General features: G+C 34.7%; 1 protein-coding gene across 2 annotated transcripts in view; it reads left to right on the plus strand.

Moving 5' to 3' along the window:
- PRMT3 (protein arginine methyltransferase 3) overlaps positions 1 to 18,832 on the plus strand; it is a 135,827-nt gene that overhangs the window by 47,292 nt on the left and 69,703 nt on the right. For both annotated transcript variants that reach the window (XM_059929595.1, XM_059929596.1), the window contains exon 10: positions 7,230 to 7,329. In XM_059929595.1, coding sequence (XP_059785578.1) covers positions 7,230 to 7,329 — 100 coding nt within the window. The remainder of the gene's footprint in view (positions 1 to 7,229; positions 7,330 to 18,832) is intronic.

Genomic DNA, 18,832 nt, shown 5'->3' on the forward strand with positions numbered 1-18,832 from the left:
GATGGCCATTCTGGCTGGTGTAAGGTGGTACCTCATTGTAGTTTTGATTTGCATTTCTCTAATAACTAGTGATGTTGAGCATCTTTTCATGTGCCTATTGACCATCTGTATGTCTTCTTTGGAGAACTGTCTACTTAGGTCTTCTGCCCATTTTTTCATCGAGGTGTTTGTTTTTTTGTTATTGAGTATTATGAGCTGTTTGTATATTTTGGAAATTAAGCCCTTGTCAGTCATTTGCAAATATTTTCTCACAGTCTGTAGGTTGTCTTTTTGTTTTGTTTATGGTTTCCTTTACTGTACAAAGTTTGATTAGGTCCCATTTGTTTATTTTTGCTTTAATTTTTATTGCCTTGGGAGACTGACCTAAGAAAATATTGTTACGATTTATGTCAGAGACTGTTTTGCCTATGTTCTCTTCTAGGAGTTTTATGGTGTCATGTCTTATATTTGAGTCTTTAAGCCATTTTGAGTTTATTTTTGTGTATGGTGTGAGGGGTTTACATGTGGCTGTCCAGCTTTCCCAACACCACTTGCAGAAGAGACTGTCTTTTCTCTACTGTATATTCTTGCCTCCTAGGTCAAAGATTAATTGACTGTAGGTGGTGGGTTTATTTTCGGGCTCTCTTTTCTGTTCCGTTGATCCATATGTCTGTTTTTGTGCCAATACCATGCTCTTTTGATTACTGTAGCTTTATAGTATTGTCTGAACTTTGGGAGGGTTATGCTTTCAGCTTTGTTCTTTTTCCTCAGGATTGCTTTGGCAATTCTGGGTCTTTTGTGGTTCCATATAAATTTTAGGATTATTTGTTCTAGTTCTGTGAAAAATGTCATAGCTAATTTGATAGGGATCACATTCAATCTGTAGCTTGCTTTGGGTAGTATGGCCACTTTAACAATATTAATTCTTCCAGTCCAAGAACATGGGATATCTATCCATTTCTTTAAATCATCTTCAGTTTCCTTTACCAGTGTTTTATAGTTCTCAGTGTATAAGTCTTTCACCTCCTTGGTCAGGTTTATTCCTAAGTATTTTTTTTTAAATGCAATTTTAAAAGGGATTTTTTTTACTTTCCTTTCTGATATTTCATTTTTAGTGTAAAGAAATGCAACAGATTTCTGTATGTTAATCTTGTATCCTACTACCTTGCTGAATTTCTTTATCAGTTCTAGTAGTTTTTGTGTGGAGGCCTTAGGTTTTTCTATATAAAGTATCATATCATCTGCATGTAATGACAATCTTTTCTTGTCTGATTGCTGTGGCTAGGACTTCCGATACTATGTTGAATAGAAGCGGTGAGAGTGATCATTCTGTCTTCTTCCTGAATTTAGTGGGAAGGCTTTCAGCTTTTCACCATTTGGTTTGTTGAAAAATTTTGCATGTATATTCATCAAAGATATTGGCCTCTACTATATATGTGTGTGTGTGTGTGTGTATTTTCTTTTGTTTTTTGTAGTGTCTTTGTCTGGTTTTGGTATCAGTGTGATGGTGGCTTCATAGAATGACTTTGGAAGTGTTCCCTCCTCTTCAGTCTTTTGGAATAGTTTGAGAAGGATCGGTATAAGTTCTTCTTTGTATGTTTGGTAAAGTTCCTCAGTGAAGCCATGTGGTCCTGGACTTTTGTTTGCAGGGAGTTTTTTTATTACAGTTTCTATTTCACTTCTAGTGATTGTTCTGTTCAAATTACCTGTTTCTTCTTGATTCAGTTTTGGTTGGCTGTATGTTTCTAGAAACTTGTCCATTTCTTCTAATTTTTTGGCATATAATTGTTCATAGTACTGAATACATAATTAATATATAAAAATCAATTGTATTTCTGTAAAGAACATGAAGCAGACACTGAAAATTAAACTATATCAAAGTGTATTGTTAATATTTCTAACCTCCTCCCAGACAATGCAAGGGCGTTAAGTCACTTTTAATGGAAAACTCATCCAAAGGATAAATGTCCCCCAATAGATGCTGTGCATGAACTACCAGTCAGCTGTTTTAACAACTTCTTCCCCATTTTACCCTCTGACATTGGTTAGTATTTCCTTGCCATGTACTTCTCTGGTATCTTTAATCTTACAACATTTTCTACAATGATTTCTGCAAAGAAAAAAAACCTGTGAAGACCCTAATGACTATCAGGATTTGAACCATTCTCTACAAAGCTTATTAATAACTCAGTAGAAATGTTATCTAATTTCTCTTTTTCACATCATATTTCGAAAGCTATCTAAACTCCCCTCTCAGTGAGCTGGTTTTTGTTTCCTCCCTCTGTCTTTTCTCCTGTTGATGCCCCCATTCTTTTGTATGTCAAAAACATCATGCAGTCCTATTCTTGTTAACTGAACAAAGTAATCAGATACTGCCTCTTGAATATTCTCTTGGCTTCCATATAACAAGATTACATAAAGTGCTCAAGAAGGAGGAGTTGCTGATTTCCACATCTTTTCTTATCTTTGCCAATAGCATTAAATTATATTGTTATCCTAAAGCCAGTCTAAGTTGACTTGCATGCATAACATGCCTACTGTTTTAGAGAACTGTTCTACTTGAGGGTTGGGGTGACGACAGGGGATTACCTCTCTTGGGATAGATAAACTGCAGCCCTGCTCTTACTCACTGTAGTAGTTTAGTTGTTGTATCACCTGGAAGCATCTGTTCACAGCCTCTTAGGGATCTGTCATCGACCCAAGTAATCCTTTCTACTCAGTTGTATGTAAAATAAGTGATAGTATCCTCCTGATTGTTTATCCATGCCAGTAATGATTTCACCAGCTTTTTCTGGATGTCTCTCACAAATGTCCTATCTCTTTCACAAAATATTCTCAGCACTCAGGAGTCCTCTGACCGTGTCCTCCTCCGTTTGTATCGTCTTTGGGGTAACCCCAAGCTTTAAGTTCATTACTTTCTTAGTGGATACTTCATCTTCCCAGGCAGCCATATAAGCATAAGAAGGCCTTCCAGTGAGAGGAAAAACTGTTCTTCTAGTCCTTTCTTTTGCCATCATTTCTTCTCTGAAAAGACTGGCATTTTTTCAGAAATGCTAGTAACAGCCAGATAGTGTATTTTTTTACTATCTTCCTCTCTGCCTGCTGCTGCCTATCAGGCCAGTAGCTACTTTCTCTGAATCTCAGTTTTGCCACTTCATACCAAGGATGAGTAGGCAACCATCCCAGGATTAGATCCTCCTCTTATTTTTCAGTCTCCTCCTTTTTCTGGCTAAAAAGTGCCTCAGCTTTTTTGATTCATGGATCTGTATGAGAGTCCTCCTCACAGCACTACTCTGAGATAAAATATTTTCAAATCAGACACACAGAAACCTGATTACCCAGGATTACCCAGAGAGATTATCCAGTATTAAGCTTTGTTAATAATTTCAATGATACAGGCAATCAAGAGACTCAGAAAAAGCAGGGAGCAATCTGGTACATAGAGCAGGACTCCTTACTGTGGAAGTTAATAACCTATGCAACTTACTTAGAGGCCTGTCTTACTCTAGGCCAGAGTGTGCATGTCTAATACAGGGAAGGGAAGAATAAAGAAGTTGCTTTTCATGTCCCAGACTTCTCCCTGATTAGTCTGGACCTCTTAATTGCCCGTATTTTTGAAATTATTTGTGAAGCCTGACACTGGGTAAAATCTCTGGCTTATGTGAGTCAGATTTGACAGTCTGATCCTTTGTATTCACTCACCCAGAGATGTCCATTCTCTTCTCTCATTACTTCCTATTGGGACATAGAAATGCTGTTTTGTTTACGTATTGTCTGAGAGCTGATCCTAAAATTCATATGGAAAACACAAATGACCTAGAATATCCAAAAGAATTTTAAAAGAAGAATAAAGTTAAAGGACATACACTGTCAGACTTCATGACTTGATTTAAAGCTATAAAAATCAAGGAACTGTTGTATTAGCATAAGGATATGCATCTAAATCTTGGAGCAGAATTGGAAGTCCAGAAATAAGCTTATACATTATGTTTAATTGATTTTTTATTTTAATTTTTATTTATTTACTTATGGCTGTGTTGGGTCTTCGTTTCTGTGCGAGGGCTTTCTCTAGTTGTGGCAAGTGGGGGCCACTCTTCATCACGGTGCGCGGGCCTCTCACTGTCGCGGACTCTCTTGTTGCGGAGCACAGGCTCCAGACGTGCAGGCTCAGTAATTGTGGCTCACGGGCCTAGTTGCTCCGCGGCATGTGGGATCTTCCCAGACCAGGGCTTGAACCCGTGTCCCCTGCATTGGCAGGCAGACTCTCAACCACTGCGCCACCAGGGAAGCCCTGTTTAATTGATTTTTGACAAAGATTCTGAAATAATTCCATGGGTTGGTAATACTTTTTCTTCAACAAAGTTGAAACTATTACTTGTGATAGTTTTTCCAACAAAGTTTTTTCATTATATATGAAAAAAATGATCATGATGCTATATTGGAAAATACAACTCAAAACAAAAACTAAAAAAAATTTAGAAGAAAACATAGGTGAAAATATTTGATGTAGGCAAAGATTTCTTAGATATGTCACCAAAAGCATGAACCACAAAAGAAAAATGTGATAAATTGGTTTTTATCAAAATTAAAAACTTTAGCTCTTCAAAACATATCATTAAAAAAATGAAAAAGCCACAGGATGGCAGAAAATATTCACTGTACTTAAATCCATCAGGGTTTTTATCCAGAGATGTAAAGAACTCTTAAAATTCAATAATAAGAATACAACTGAGCCAATTTTTTAAATGGGCAAAAAATTTGAACAAAAGATGATAGGGGAATATGGCCAGTAAGCATATGGAAAAAATACTTGGTCATTAGGAAAATGTAACTTTTAACCATGATGAGATCTTAACACACAGTTAAAATTTAAAAGATCAGCAATACTAAGATGACTAGGTTGTGACGCTATAGAGAAAACCATAATTCAAAAAGACACATGTACCCCAATGTTCATTGCAGCACTATTTACAATAGCCAGGTCATGCAAGCAACCTAAATGCCCATCGACAGACGAATGGATAAAGAAGATGTGGTACATATATACAATGCAATATTACTCAGCCATGAAAAGGAACGAAATGGGGTCATTTGTTGAGACGTGGATAGATCTAGAGACTGTCATACAGAGTGAAGTAAGTCAGAAAGAGAAAAACAAATATCATATATTAACGCATATATGTGGAACCTAGAAAAATGGTACAGATGAACCAGTCTGCAGGGCAGAAATTGAGACACAGATGTAGAGAACAAACGTATGGACACCAAGGGGGGAAAGCCGCGGGGGGTGGGGGTGGTGGTGTGATGAATTGGGCGATTGGGATTGACAGGTACACACCGATGTGTATACAATGGATGACTAATAAGAACCTGCTGTATAAAAAAATAAATAAAATTAAATTTAAAAATTAAAAATAAAAAAAGGAATGCTCATATATTGCTTGTGGGAATGTAAAATTGTATATGAACTTTGTAAAACAAAATCGCAGTTTCCTAAAAAGTTCTATCACTTCCATTTAACAGAGCAGTTCTTGTACATAAATGTTAATAGCAGCTTTATTCATTATAGTACAAAGCTGGAATAATCCAGAATTCCATCCCCAGGTGTGTGGGTGAAAAAAAGTGTTTTATTCATACAGTGGAATACTACTCAACAATACCTAGGAATGGAACTACTGATATACAGAAAGATATGCATGAATCTAAAAAGTATGCTTTTTGAAAGAAACCAGACACAAAGGGGTACATTCAGTATGATTCCGTTTATGTAAAACTCTACAAAATACAAACTTTTTTTAAAAAACAAATTTATTTATTTATGGCTGCGTTGGGCCTTCGTTGCTGCATGCGGGCCTTCTCTAGTTGAGGCGAGCGGGGGCTACTCTTTATTGTGGTGCATGGGCTTCTCACTGAGGTGGCTTCTCTTGTTGTGGAGCATGGGCTCTAGGCACGTGGGCTTCGGTAGTTGTGGCTCGCAGGCTCTAGAGCTCAGTCTCAGTAGTCATGGTACACAGGCTTAGTTGCTCCGCGGCATGTGGGATCTTCCCAGACCAGTGCTCAAACCCATGTCCCCTGCATTGGCAGGCAGATTCTTAACCACTGCGCCACCAGGGAAGTCCCCAAAATACAAATTTTAATATGTAGTAAAAGAAAGAAATCAGTCGTTGCCTGTGGATGGGAGGATTTTCTGGAAGGAGCACTAATGAATCTTCGTAAGAAAATAGAAATGTCTGTATATTGATAGTGATGGTGGTGGTCACCCAAGTATATCTGTTTTTTTTTAATTCAACAACATTTACCCTTAAAATGCATTTAATCTTACGTATATAATACCTCAATGAAATTTGGGGGGAAAAATCCCTCCTTTGTTAGCAGAAGAAATCCTTTATAATTCAGATGTACATCCTTTGAAGGTTGTGAATTTATTTAACTAGATACAAGCTTAGTAGCTTGCTTTTAGCTTTTTGGAATTATCTCTTTAACTCTGTTGTTTATTTGAAACTGCAAAAGGAGGGGGTGAAAAATATGTGCTAATCTTGTGATCAAGCACGTAAACATATCTAATGAATGGTATTGGACAAGGTTAAATTATTTATGATGGGAGGAGAATTTCAAGTTTTACACAACATACAGTATTTTGTTATTCATGATAATACGTTACCATTATATAGTGCTTGAGGATGTGTACATAGCTTTCACAAATATTTCATCCTCATAATAGACTATGAAGTAGGTAGGGAAGGTATCATCTTTCTGTTTTACACATGAACACACAGGCTCAGTGAGATTGTTACATAATTTGGTGAAGATCACTTAGCTGAAAAGTGCTAGAGGACCTGGAAATCAGTGTAAGAGCTTCTGGCCCTAACTGTCTCTCCACTGTGACACACTACTTCCCTTTAAAATATACTTTTGTTGTCTGGTCTGTCTGTCTCCACCTCTCCCTTTAAAAAAAAAAAAAAAGACCCATTAACTTTATTGACATGTATTTTTAATAGAATTCGAGTTTCTTTTCATGCTGTAATTTTAAATGCTGGTTTAGTTGTATTATTGTATTAACCAGAAACATTCTAGGGGGTTCATGATGTGACCAAAAAGCAATTACAATGCCCAGAGAATAAATAAACTTTGAAAAAACATACCTTTGGGTTCCATAAACTAAAATGAACGGTTGCCAAGAAATTATGTAATTTGACTAGTTTTCAGAATCTGTTTAACATACTAATTTAATTCATTATGACAATTTTCAGACTAAATAAACTTGAAGATACTATTATGCTAATTAAAGGAAAAATCGAAGAAGTTCGTCTTCCTGTAGAAAAAGTGGATGTTATTATATCTGAGTGGATGGTAAGTGTTTGCAGAGAAAACTACTTTTATTAATTTTTTAAAAAAGCAATGAATAAAGTAGCAGGTTTTCTGCATTTAATTATATTTGATAAATGGCAGAATGGTAGCATTATTTTAAAAACAGCTACAGTCTTTTTACGGTAGTTTATTCTGAAATGGCACTTATTTACTGGCCATTTTATAATTTTTTAAAGAAGAGAGTAAATTAGCCTTTTTACTTTTAAAGTCATAATAAAGAATTATTATTTTTCTACTTTCTAGATTTGTAGAGACCTAAATATGTTTTCCTAAAAGCCTACAAGGACTAGTTAAGGATTTACTAAGACTGTTTATGTCAAAATAATGTGATGTTGCCACTGTTATTGTCATACTTAATATCCTGTCTTTCTGATCTGTTAGGTCATGTAATCAGTGTCCTTTATCACATAAAATAGAATTTATTGGCATTATTAAGATAATAAAATTAAGGTACAATATATAGCTTTATAATTTGCTTTTGAAACCACAAATCAAGACTATTTATTTTAAGGAGTCTGTAAAGTAAAATTAATGGTATTGTCAACTGATTTAACTCACTGATATGCCACTTCAAATAAGACGAGTATATATTATTTCCAGATATACGAAGGATTTTTTTTTTAACCATTTGGAAGTTGTTAAGCTTTTTCTTAAAAAAAGTATTTGATAACATGTATTTTCATTAAATGAATTTATCAAAACTTCTTGAAAAGAATGAGTTTTGCTTTACAATTTTCTATAAATTTTGAATAAACATGGAAAATAATAATTCTAGCAAAATTGCACTGATTTCAGGGAGCTTTTGAAATGTTCAGTTTTTAATGGAGTCGTTTTAATTTAGAGCCAGTGACAGTCACTGTTGTTGGCAGTTACTCTTTTGCATGTGAAACAGTGTGTTGATTTTTTCATGCTAGGCTTGGCTTTTAACAATTCTTGATCACAATATCATTATTCTTCTTATACCAGATAATTTGTATCAGCACTCTGATTTCCCTTATGAATTGAGTGAGAAGGAATGAATTTAGTTAGTATAATTAAAAATTCAGCATCTTTTTAAAGACTACAAAAAGGTGTTTTGGAGAAAGTACATTTGAGGCATCTGCTTGGCAACAACTTTAAGTAGTTTATACTAAATGTTGGCTGACATAATCCTCATTTCTCTAGGGACCATTTTATTTTTCTTGGAAAATGCATCTTTAAAATTACCCCGAATTACTAGAAGCAAACTAAAAGATAGACTTCACTAAACTTCCTGTCAGCTCAGTTAACTAGCTGGGTAGTTCTTGCCCTGCCTAGCAGAATTATCCTTCTGGGTAGTTATGTTCTAGGAATTTTCATTTCAGAACTTGAAATGTAGTCTAGAAATATTAATATGCAGTTGAAATCTTAAAGCCAGTTGGTGTAATAACAAATGATAACTTAGCTAGGTTGAGTGAATTTATGAGATTGTTACAGTTATGATGTGAACTTTACTGGAAGGTATGCTGGTCTTGGGCTTATTTTGCCCTCAGATCCATTTGACACCCTTCTGCTTTCTTCTGTCTGATGGAGAAGGGCTACCGCTGCAGGTGGCTTTTCCTAGGCTCCTGTGGCAGCCGACATCTATTGGGTTTGGGGAACCTAATGGGAAACACTAATGGGAGATTTATGGAAGGGAGAAGACAGGGCATTTCTTTACTTCTCTTTTGTCTCCAGTGGTGTTGCTGACAGAAGCTGTTTCTTTTGGGGCTCCAGTTCCCACTTGTCATAATTCCAGCATCCACTGTGCGACCCTAGCCCTGGGCTCTTGTAGCAGTGCTTTTTCATTTTGTTTCTCTAACTCTTTTAGTTAGACTCTAATTGATACAAAGGACACCTTTCATTTTGGAGGATTACTCAGGCATGATCTCTGCCTTTATCGGGAAGGCAATGTCATACAAACAATACTGAGTTACTGGAACCTGAGATGAAAGGGGTCAGTTGTTTGGAACCAAGGTGCTTTCAGAAACTCTTCAGTAAGGGAAACAAATACGTGTGTCCAGGAAGTGGTAACTAAGAACTTTCTTTCTTCCTCTTCACAAAGGTATAACTTAAGAGTTTGCATTATCTTACTATCTGCCTTTCCTTGTAAGTATCAGTGAGGTTGGAGTCTAGCAGATTGTGTTTAACGTGTTAGGTGGAACATTAGACACTGTAATTTATGGCAGTCACCGAGTCTTCTTTGTGGCTTGGCAGTATCATTTATAGTATCTTCTATAAGTAAGTCCCCTCCTAACTTTGGTACTTCTACTCGGATTTCTGAGCTGAGAAGCTGGAAAATTCTAATTACATAATTAAACAAGGAGAAGGTATGCTTCCTAAAATATATTCAAGATTTTTTCAGATATTCCTACTTTGGCTTAAACAATGGGCAAGTGGCAAATAACTGACTATTCTAAATTTATTTTAAAGCCACATTTTCATGAAGCAGCATTTAAAATTAAAATACCTTGCAAAGAATCTTCTGTCTTTGATTTTTTTTTTTACATCAGTCAGGATACAAAAATCTAGAATAATCCAAGTTTAAGCTATAGCATAGACTTTTTTCCTCTTTTTAGAAGTATTTTCCACAAGGAAGGGCCAAAAAAAGAAAACACCCTGCAGTATTGAACACAGATGTTTAATGGACGTGTAATCCAGTATAGCAATGTAGGCATCATATATTGCAGAGACGTACATCTGTTTTCTTGTGCTGTGGTCCACTAACTGATCCATGGCTTAATCTAGATATGTTTTTTGTCTACAGCTGTTCATGAACTTTGCTTTTATTTTGGAAGGTGTTCTTAGATAAGAATGTAATTTTAAAAGCCAGGTCGTTGCTGTTAGCATGTCAATTTAATAAACTATCACTTGTCTCTTAGGTTTATGCATTTCTACATTTAAGTTTGCATTTAATTTTACATTTTCATTTTTATTGAATGAAATTTCTATTTGATAAAATTGTTATAATTTAAATAAAAAGAGTTTAATTTCTATAGGATTTCATGCCTATGAGTATCTGTTCTCATTTTTTACATTTTACTGTACCAACAGAGCCATTCTTTATGACTTCCCATTTCTGATCACCTAATAAAACTGTTCAAAGTAAGCATCCCTAATTCTTGTCCTGTGAGCCAGTAAAGCCAGATTGACTCATGTGATGTTGCTGTTTTCCATCTAAGTTTTCAGCATGACCTCCTTACAGATAGATAAGATCCTGGCATTGCATGATACAACTGCCAGAGGTGATTCTTGTTTGGACATGTTATTTTCTGTCATCAGGACCATTAGGAAAATTATACATTAGGTGAATTTACATTGTCATGATCACTTATAATATACATTCAGGTTGTCTAAAGTCCCTTGTAATTTTTCTGTCTAGGCTTGCTCTTCACAGAAGTGACCTAAAATTTTGTCACCTTTCCCATCCCATTTTCACCAACACAAGTGTGTCTGTATAGTGCATGCATGCACGCACAGGCCCACACCCACAATGATGGGGTATTCTTTGTTCATATTTAATATTCTTTATTGTTTGTAAATAGCTTTTCAGGATTTTATAGCTTTTATCACTTAGAAACATGACTTGTGATTTGGTTTATCAACAGTCCAGAAACTGGGCCATGAAGCCTGTCATAGGTCATATTTTCAACTGGTGCGTGTTGAAATGTCTTTGTTGTTTTTAGTTTGGTCTGGCAGTGAAACCATGCCATTTCAGCCAACTGTCACGAGGATCAGGTGGCCTTTCCTGATCTTTCTTGCCTTAAATGATATAATAATAATTATGTAAGTAGTTCAGTAAATTAGATAAGTTGAAGTAATCTTAGAGTTAGGGAAAGTATAGGAGATTAATTAACAACACAAATTTTCAGTTGTACAGGTGTGTTTTTGCCTTTCCTGTCCATAACAAGAAATATGCTTATGACCTGAATTTAAGGATTTTTTTAAACTCTTCTATTTTTCCTCTTTTATATTTATTACTCTGAAAATTTTAAGCGAAATAAAACTGTACATTTCTAGTATGTATTGTTTTGTCTACTTAAAAGTAGACATAATCTCTTATGTCCAGTGGTTCAAGATAAGGAAATGTAAGACATAAAGACATAACATAAAGACATAAGTTTACCTCAACTCTATACCTCTTGCCATTTTTTTTCTTGCTTTTCTTATTTTTCTGTTGGTCCATCAGAGAAAAAGACATCTTTTTACTGCCATATTTTTGGTATATTTTTTAAAATCAATAAATAATAATCAATAATAGGGACTTTCCTGGTGGTCCAGTGGTAAAGAGTCCGCCTTTCAATGCCGGGGACACGGGTTCGATCCCTGGTCAGGGAACTGAGATCCCACATGCCGCGGGGCAACTAAGCCTGCATGCCACAACTACTGAGCTCATGTGCCTCAACTAGAGAGTCTGTGTGCCTCAAACTACAGAGCCCACGTGCCCTGGAGCCTGTGCGCCACAACTAGAGAAGAGAAAACCCGCACGCCACAACTAGAGAGAAGCCTGCACACCGCAATGAAAGATCCCGCGTGCCTCAACTAAGACCCAACACAGCCAAAAATAAAATTAAATAAATAAATGATAAATCTTTTTTTAAAAACAGTAAAAAATAACAAAGGTTAAAAATCAAAAATACAGTGTTACATAAAATTCACTGTAAAAAATGTTCCTTAGATGACAAAGATTACTGTTGTTTTAAAGTCTTTTGTTTCTATGTCTAAAGTCGCGTTATTATTAGTGTGTTTTTGGCAGAAATAGTTTGCCCCTTAATGGAGGATACTGATGATTAGTGAGAGCAAAATATGTGTTAGCAAACTGCCTTATTTCTTTTAATGTGTTTTACCTTCCCTGTCTGGCAAACTGCTAGTAGTTCTGGAAGACTCATCTCAGACATCTCCTCCCTTATGCAGCTTTCCCTTTTAGCCCCTTGATCACATATAAAATCTCTTTTCTCCTTTCTTTTGTAGTTTAGTTTAAGCTTCTATTATACACTTTTACAGTGTATTAGAATTAATTGTTCATGTACCTTTCTCGATTCTCTTAAGACTGCGAACCAGGATTTACTTGGTATGGTCATATTCTGTAAAAGGAATCAGCATTAGTAAATGATGGGGGAATATACATCATAAGAGAACTTTCCCAGATAGAAACTCACTGGCCACAGACACGATCTTATTTATAATTTTCTGTACATCACAGGAAGGCAAGGATGTAGCATGTGACAGAGTTAAGAATATTGCTCCAGAGTCAGACCACCTGAACTCTTGGCCCTATTTTGCCGCACCTAGGTTTGTTACCTTGGGCATGTTACTGAACCTCTCTGTGAGTCAGTTTCCTTTTCTATAAAATGACGATAACAGTAGTACCCACTTCACAGGGTTTTTGTGAGGATTAAATGCAATTAATACATGTAAATGTCATAAAACATTCTGGCACATAATAAGACCTCAGTAATTAGCCATTCAGTTTTTAAAGTTATGCAAACTTTTAAGCACTGTGTAACTAGTGCATGAGCTGCTTGAGTAGGTTATTCAATAAATAAAAGTTGGGAATGATAATATACGTGAAGTAAAGAATATTAATACTTGAGGGAAGAACATTCTTGGGACTTCTGCCTTGGCTTATCAGCCCTTTGTAAGAGCAGAAGGTCCTCTGTTTCCATGGCTAGCATTTACTAATTGACTCTGCCTATAATGAGTGCAAAGAAGTATGATAATCAGCTGATGGATGTGGATTATTGGGGTTGGGAATATTTTTGATATTTTTCTTCATATGAATTAAAATGTATTATATGTATGTTTCAAGAAAAAGTCTCAGTTTGCTGCTCTGTAAACAAATTTTAGGTAGTACTGATAATACCTAATTATTTTACATAAAATATAAAATGCATATTCAGTAGGAATTTTTTGAGTACTCTAAATATTAACAGAGAGATAGTTACTGTATTTGAACACTGAAAGGAAAATCGTGGTTTATAAGCATAATTTTTTCACAGATGTACTGACATCTGAATTAAGAATAAAACGAAAACAAAGACAGTAAAAATGTAATTAAGAATAGGCCTCTTGGGCTTCCCTGGTGGCACAGTGGTTAAGAATCTGCCTGCCAATGCAGGGAACACGGGTTTGAGCCCTGGTCCGGGAAAATGCCACATGCCATCGAATAACTAAGCCCGTGTGCCACAACTACTGAGCCTGCGCTCTAGAGCCCGCAAGCCACAACTACTGAAGCCCATGCGTGTAGAGCCCGTGCTCTGCAGCAAGAGGAGCCACCGCAATGAGAAGCCTGTGCACCGCAACGAAGAGTAGCCCCTGCTCGCTGCAGCTAGAGAAAGCCCGCGCACAGCAACAAAGACCCAACGCAGCCAAAAATAAAATAAATAAAAACGAATAAATTTATCCAAAAAAAATAGGCCTCTTATGTATAATTATTTCAGTTTTATAATCTTTACATTTGTTCTTAGCTGCACTCTTAGCCACCCCCCAGCCTCTCCTTTATTTAATCTTAATATTTGTTTAAATTAAAATTCACATCACACTCTGCAGCCATTTTATTTCTTACTCTAGAGAGGAGACCGTTTTGTAATAGTGGGATCTTGGTAGCTGTAGGGAAAATTTAACCCTTTGAGAAATTGTTTAAGTGGATCTCAGGCTATTTTATATTGCAGGTACATTAGAAAAGTGTAGTAATATGTATCATATTCAAATATATGCTATTTGTTTTTCTGTGCTTGAGACCATATTTAAGTGAAAATGTTTAGTCCCTTGAGGAAAGTTGTTTATGTTGAACCAGTTATGTGTTGTGGGTAAGTTTTTGCTTTTGAAACATAATATTTTGGATGTTTTATATCTCTTTCATCAAATTTCTGGAAGTTGCATTTGCCAAGAGATTCAGTGCATCATATGTGATTGATTCAATTGGATTTATTTGCTTTTTGGCTCTCCGTAATTCCATGTTGCATTCTAGTTGTGCTTAATGTTTTCTCAATGAGTTGTAAAGATAAAGGGCATAAGTTATTCAGGAGTATGTATCAACTGTCCTTACAAAAACTTTTCACTATATTAGCCAGAGAACATGAAATATTTGTTAATTTTTATTTCAAACTCAAAATTGTATAGCAATTAAAAAAATTTTTTTTCAGTAAAACTGTTTACCTCTACCTGGGAGTGAAAGTAAGCTCCTAAATTTTAACAGTTTGCATTCGCAGAGAGATGGGCATTCATTACGAACTCAGATTGTTTTCATGTAACTCAGTTGTCTCAGTCATAATTACTATAATAATTAGTATGAAGTGGTTCTACTTAAGAATTATCTTAGGACGGATATTTGATTCACAAGCCTTGAGTAATCATATGAATGCCACCAATTTGTAATAAATAATACCTGCTCCACTGCTCCACAACCTGGATTTAGAGAACCCCCAATCATGTGTTTGAGAAATAACAAATTATATCTGTGTGAAGATTCAAGGGGGGCATTATTAGTATTTTTATGGAGTGGAATGCAAAATTCTTACAGATTTTTAAAGTAAAACACCTGCCTTCTTACTTTTTTGAGCCCTTGCAGAGCTGATTTTAGTAAGGTACTCCCTAATTCCTTGGGAATTCCAATTCATTCTCTTTAACCATTAGAAGTACTTTAAGGGACAAGTTTAAGAAGCCGTGACTTACAGTTTTTTGAAACTGATTTAAAGGACTTGATGGAGATAACTGTCCTCTTAGTTTTTCCTCCCTTTTAGCATAGATCTTTCATACTATCTTCAATAGATCCTCCAAATTGGCAAAATTTAGGTGACAGGACTCTGAAGTAATTATTTATTTAGGTGAAATGAAAATTTTAGCTGGAGTTAGTTACATTAAATGTTGATCTGTTCTTAGTAACGACTTTCTTGACCTCTCAATACATTACTTGTTTTGAGTAAATTTTTCAGTAGTGGGTATACGTTGATTTGATTGGCTCCATTTTCACTCTCTTTCCTCTATCCCTTTTTAATACTAGAATATTTATTTGGAGATACCCAATTTAAAGTCAGGACTATAGCTTTGAAGTTGAATGAATGTGAGGTTAACTGCCCTTTTCATGAATTCAGTCTTCAACCTTATTTTTATTAATTTGTACTTCTGTCCAGTAAAAGGAAGAATAAACCAGAGGCTTAATCTGTTCCCTTAATGAAATTCCTGTATCATTAAGAAATTACATGTGATTTGTCTTGATCAGTTTTGCTAAGGGTTTATCATTTAATACGCTTTTCAAAGACCCCAAATTTTGGCTTTGTTGATTTTTTTCTATCATACATTTGTTACCTATTATTTATTTCTGACTTTATTATTTCCCTCTACTCTTTTAGTTTGACTTGTTGCTTTTATTCTAGCTTCTTGAAATCAAAGCTTATTAGATCATTGATTTTCAGATTTTCATTTTCTAATATTTTGCATTTGAGGCTTATATTTCTAAGTACTGATTTAAGTGATTTTTTAAAATAGTTCTAAGTGTTACTTTTTTCTGAAATGCTGTTATTAAAAGAAAAACCCAACTACTGTCATATTTTAGAATTAATCTACCATTAAAAAAACAAAGGCACTGGCACTTCTTCTTGTGTTAAGGCTAACTAAGTGCTGTAAGGGACCCTCTTATTGCAGAACCACAAAACCCCTGAAGAATATACATTTTATGGGTTTTTTTTCTTATTATGGAAGTCAGTTTTTCTGTTATTTTCTCTTTCCTGGTTCAGTTCTGTTGTGACTATATTTTTTAAAAGAGAAGGAACACAATTTTAAATAAATTTTATTTTATTAAATAAACATTAAACCAGAATATGATATGCATCACGGGCAATCCACTAAGAGATTACAAAGACAGAAAGAAATCTCACCCTTTTGTATAACCAAGCACATAAAACCCATCGCATACATGTTCTCAAGATAAACAGTATTATTGACCGGTTTTAATTGCTAATTTTTGCTCATTTCTTTATGTAATTTGGGAGGGAAATTCTAGAGTGCAGTTATATAAATGTTTAAGAACTAACAGTTTTAAATGAGCTTACAGCTCATTTTGGCATTGTCTTTTATGAAATTTCTGTTCATTTATTTTGCTTATCATTGTATTTGGGATTTTTGTCTTTTTATTATTTTTCTGAAAGAGTTTCTTATTTATTCTAGTTACCAATCTGTTACTAGGGCTATTCTCATATCTTTTGCTTCTCCTTGTTTCTGGGCACATAGGAGAATTTATCTTTCTGTCTCCTTTGAAGTTAGATGTGACCCTATGACTTGCGTGACTCCCTGAGTGATTATAATAAGCAGTGCTTCTTGTCAACCTGTAATACCAGAAATAAATCTTTTTTTGTTTTAGGCGATTATTTGGATGTTGTTTGTTAATGCAGGGTAACCCAACTTGTCTTGACAGATACATTATTCTTTATCAATTATGTTTGTTGGCAGTGTGTGGCTTGTCAGTTCACTATTTTTTTGATATGATTTGATGAATAGACATTCTTAATTTTTGTGTATCAAATTTATCAAACTTCTTTATGGTTTGAGTTTTTTGTATCTTGTTTAATACATCTTTCTAGAGTTACCATTGTATATTTATTAGACTTCTGCATCTTCCATGCCTCCTCACCTTTTCATATTTTCTAATGTTTTGGCTTTCTGGACTGCATTCTGGATAATTTTTTCAGTTCAGTCCACCAATTCTTTCTGAAGTTACTTTTAATCTGTTAAACATATACATTGTTTTTTATTTTCCTTTTTTTTTTTTTACTTCTAGGTTTTTTTTTTCAATTGAAGTATAGTTGACTTACAATATTGTGTTAGTTTCAGGTGTACAGCATAGTGATTCAGGATTTTTGCAGATTATATTCCGTTATAGCTTATTACAGGATAATGGGTATAATTCATGTGCTATTAACATATCCTTGTTGCTTATCTATTTTATACATGGTAGTTTGTATCTGTTAATCCCATACCCCTAATTTGTCTCTTCCCCTTTCCCTCTCCCCTTTGGTAATGTTTCCTATATCTGTGAGTCTGTTTCTATTTTGCATATACATTCATTTGTGTTATTTTTGAGATTCCACATATAAATGATATATAGTATTTGTCTTTCTCTGCCTGATTTATTTCACCAAGCATAAAATTCTCTAGGTCCATCCACATTGCTGCAAATGGCAGTATTTCATTACTTTTCATGGCTGAGTAATATTCCTCTCTCTGTGTGTGTGTGTGTGTGTGTGTGTGTGTGTGTGTGTGTGTGTATCACATCTTTTTTTTTTTTTTTTTTTTATATAAGATTTTTAGTAATTTCATGTAATGTCTGAAACATTTATATTAACATATTTCCATACATATTTCCATACAAATACAAATATGATTTTTAGAAATTTCATGTAATGTCTGAAACATTTATATTAACATATTTCCATACATATTTCCATACAAATACAAATATAAGATTTTTAGAAATTTCATGTAATGTCTGAAACATTTATATTAACATATTTCCATACAAATAACCCAATGAAAGTTTAGTGTTAGTTGTTTTGTTTGTTTTTTTATACTGCAGGTTCTTATTAGGCATCAGTTTTATACACATCAGTGTATACATGTATCACATCTTCTTAAGCTAGTCATCTGGTGATGGGAACTTCGGTTGTTTCCATATCTTGATTATTGTAAATAGTGCTGCTGTGAACGTTGGGGTGCATGTATCTTTTTGAATTAGTGTTTTTGTTTTTTCTGGATAGATACCCAGGAATGGAATTGCTGGATCATATGGTAGTTCTATTTTTAGTTTTTTAAGGAACCTCCATACTGTTCTCCATAGTGGCTGCATCAGTTAACATTCCTGCCAACAGTGTAGGAGGGTTTGCTTTTCTCTGCATCCTCTCCAACATTTGTTATTTGTAGACTTTTTAATGATGGCCATTCTGACAGGTGTCAGTGATTCTCATTGTGGTTTTAATTCTCATTTCTCTAATAATTAGTGATATGGAACATCTTTTCATGTGCCTGTTAGTCATCTGTATGTCTTCTTTGGGAAAATGTCTATTCAAGTCTTCTGCCCATTTTTAATTGGATTGTTTGGGTTTTGTTTTATTTTTTTAAATATTCTTTTGTTCTTCTAAAACTTTGCTTGTTATTATTATCTTCAACCCTCTTTTAATCTCATGAATCATGAACATTCTTAGTTTATACTTTGTTTTTTTAATTACAATATCTGTCATTTTTGCAGGTCTGCTTTGCAACTTTTGTTTCTATTGGCCCTCACTCATGGTGTTTGGTTCTTATTTATTTGAGTGTTCAGAACTATTTGATGTTGTGCTGTGTATTTTCCAAGGAACTTTATCTGTGGAAAATCCTTTGAAAGATGCCTGGGTAAACAATTTACTAGGGAAATTTTTCAATGTAAAAAATATAGAATGAATGTTTCATTGAGCCTCATGAACCCATCACCCAACTTAACAGTTATCACCACTTTGCC

This window comes from Balaenoptera ricei, chromosome 8 (assembly GCF_028023285.1).
Source record: "Balaenoptera ricei isolate mBalRic1 chromosome 8, mBalRic1.hap2, whole genome shotgun sequence".
NCBI classification, from domain to species: domain Eukaryota; kingdom Metazoa; phylum Chordata; class Mammalia; order Artiodactyla; family Balaenopteridae; genus Balaenoptera; species Balaenoptera ricei.